Source organism: Propithecus coquereli, unplaced genomic scaffold, assembly GCF_000956105.1.
Source record: "Propithecus coquereli isolate 6110/MARCELLA unplaced genomic scaffold, Pcoq_1.0 Scaffold326, whole genome shotgun sequence".
NCBI classification, from domain to species: Eukaryota; Metazoa; Chordata; class Mammalia; order Primates; family Indriidae; genus Propithecus; species Propithecus coquereli.
Genome location: NW_012148908.1, coordinates 1,197,713 through 1,200,780, shown reverse-complemented (window position 1 = coordinate 1,200,780; position 3,068 = coordinate 1,197,713). Strand labels below are relative to the sequence as shown.

At 32.8% G+C, this 3,068-nt stretch overlaps 1 protein-coding gene across 1 annotated transcript in view; it reads right to left on the bottom strand.

Moving 5' to 3' along the window:
• Positions 1-862: 862 nt before the first annotated feature.
• POT1 (protection of telomeres 1) overlaps positions 863-3,068 on the bottom strand; it is a 39,804-nt gene continuing 37,598 nt past the window's right edge. The window contains exons 10-11 of the mRNA XM_012650439.1: positions 2,576-2,659; positions 863-1,012 (exon numbers count right to left, since the gene is read on the bottom strand). Of these exons, the coding sequence (XP_012505893.1) occupies positions 900-1,012; positions 2,576-2,659 (197 nt within the window). The 3' untranslated portion in view covers positions 863-899. The remainder of the gene's footprint in view (positions 1,013-2,575; positions 2,660-3,068) is intronic.

The following is a 3,068-nucleotide window of genomic DNA, read 5'->3' as shown; positions in this document are numbered from 1 at the left end:
TAGACTATTATACTGATTTAACATCTCATTCAATTAGTGAAAACTAGTAATATAGGTATATTTTCATGAGACTACTAAAAAAGGGTCACCAACATTATAAATAAGTTACTAAGTTTGTAAATCTGACCACTTTATTAGCCTGAGGTGGGATGCAACAACTTTTAATACCACGGAGGGAAACAAGCAAAGCACATATCATTCAGGTCTAAAGAAATGGATTTATCCTAAAATGGTCAGTATCAACAGTCAAACAAATTTGCCACTTCTACTTAGAGCAAATCACTTTTAGTACACTGCAGCTCACTAAGACAAACACTTCTCTAAAAAGTGCTGTTTAAGCAGATCCCTCTGTATAAAATCAAACCAAACCAAACCAGTAGCTGTCATTTACCTTGTACCCAGTAAAAGACAACAGATTTAAGGTAAGGACATATTCTAATCCCATACCCATGCTAAAATTATCAACACTGCTGATATTAAAAAACCAGGGCAGGAAAAGAAGCCCAACTAGGGATGGTGAATGACAGAGAAATCAGTGGCTGATATATGAAAAAAACAACAGGAAAAGTGATTTTAGTGCAAGGAAACAAAATATCTTCTCTAAAGGGAATACAAAGAGTAAATGAAAATGCAGTATTTGTTTAATGCCTCTTTTTCTTTTATATACCTAGAAGCCATCCTCATACCGGATATCTGGAGAAACAGGAACATTATTAACATGTTCACAAGACGGTAACACGATGTCTATTTGTCAAAAAAAACCCTAAAATAGTGGTTAAAATGGAAATGTGGATGGTATTTCAACAACAACTAAATTTCTTACATGTTTTCTAACAATCTCAAAAAGTAGCATTTTCTAAAATTACAATATTTTACATATATTAAGTTGAATGGCAATATTAGATAAGATCTTCTGCAACTGTGGTGTCAAAAATCTGATAGCAAATTTGCTGCTCTATTCCATTTGTGACATTATATGACTTGATGAAGCATTCCAACCATGGATAGGAATCTACAAATAAAAAAGAAAATGATATCTAACCATCAAAACTAAATAAATAACTCTGAAATATATATATCTAAGCATAATGCTGAACTAGAAAAATTAACATTTAATTTAGCTTGAAAAGTAAATAAATGCCCTTTCCAAATTTAATATTATTAAATACACATTCCAAATACACACTGGACTCATGTTATTGTTCTGCAGCAATTGTGACTAGTTTGAATTTTTTTCCTAACAACAGATAAAAGTGATTATACCTGGGAGTCTTCAAAATGTTTGATAGCAAAGGTAGTGAGCTGTCTCACCCCCAATTTTTATTCCTTTTTTTTTTCCTGCTGAATGCTACTGATCTCCCTAGGTTTTCTACTTGATGGACTGGAAAGAAACGGAACCTGAACTGCAAATTAGCCCACGCTCTGACATGAGTCCAGCTAAAACTCAGATCAAGCAGCAGGTATAGAGCCCAGGCAGTGCTGGTAGCTAGCCAGATGTCATTTCCAAGCTTTAGTTATGAATAGAGTAAATCTATTTATAACTTCTAGAAAAGGCTCTTATGTTTCTTCAAGTTCGAGTCTCAAAGGCATTTAATATAGCACTTGATATTGGCAAGGGTGAAGCAAGACAGACACTCTCCTACACTGCTGGTAGAATGATAAACAGGTAAAATATTTTTAAAAGGCAATCTGGAAGTACATATCAAAAGCCTATGAGGTCCATGCTTTTTGATATAAAGTTTTAATTTTAGAAATCTATTCCAAAGAATCCAACAGCCAACCCAAATGAAAACTGACAACAAATAAAGGTATTAAAGTCGAGCTTTGTTATATATGAACGAGAACTCCCATTCTGGAATTGTTATAAAATATAAAGATTGACCAGGGGAAAGTAAAGTCTGCTCAAAATAACTTATAAAAGTTAAACCAACAACAGCTAAATCTGCAGCTGGGAAAATTTCTTACTGATAAAAAATTGTTACAAGAATCAAATTATTGGAATATGATTTAGATCTGCCATTTCAACATTAAATAGAAATAACGGCCACAGAAGGAAAACTCAGTGGCAGCAGGTATAATCAGTACAATTTGACCTCAAGAAGATCTACTCGATTAATCAAATGTCTATAAAGAAAACAAGTAAAACTCACAAAAAATGAACAAAACAAAATCTTGTAAAATCTTAACATGTAACAGAAAATTCTCCATTGATTAAACTGGATAATTGAAGTCTGTTAATAGGAAATGTTTCTTGCCAATATTTCATCTCTTTTTGGTCTGATTTCAGCGAAAGTTTGTGTGCATAAAATACAGCATCAAATGTGCTTGTGATCAAAACTGCCTCCCCTCTGTATATTTCAAAATATTTTACAAGTTTTCATTGTAGGAATTATGATTCATACCTATTTTATCCCAGCCACTGACTTTATCAAAAGGTGGATCATACAGTAATCACTACTTAGTAATTCATGTGGATTCATAGCTTTCAGACTTCTAAAAGTCCACAGATTAGATATATGCTAGGTGCTATTTCAAGTAAAAGAAAGCGTGGTATTGTTAAAATATTATTGCTTACCAATTTTTATTCTTGAAGGACAAATCATATCCATGATCATATCCATACTTTTCTGAAGGTCATTATCCACTAGGATTTCTGATGCTGGAATCTGGAAGAATTTGTCCTTAAAAAGAAATCATATGATAGAAAAGGGAAATGATATTTATCTTTTTAAAAGTGATAATTAATATAAAACTATGTAAATATTATCTAATTAAAAATAATCTAGACTATTTCACTCTATCAAGATCATAGAATTCATAAACTAGAGTGCCAGTTTAAACTCTAAAATCTGATTTACTACTTTAACCTTAAAATAGCTTTGAGATACATATAATCAAGTAAAATTACTTTGACTTAATAATGATGATTAAAAAACAGGCTGACTATTCTCTTTGTGTAGAGAAAAATAAATCTTATGGCCGGGCGCGGTGGCTCACGCCTGTAATCCTAGCACTCTGGGAGGCCGAGGCGGGCGGATTGTTTGAGCTCAGGAGTTCGAGACCAGCCT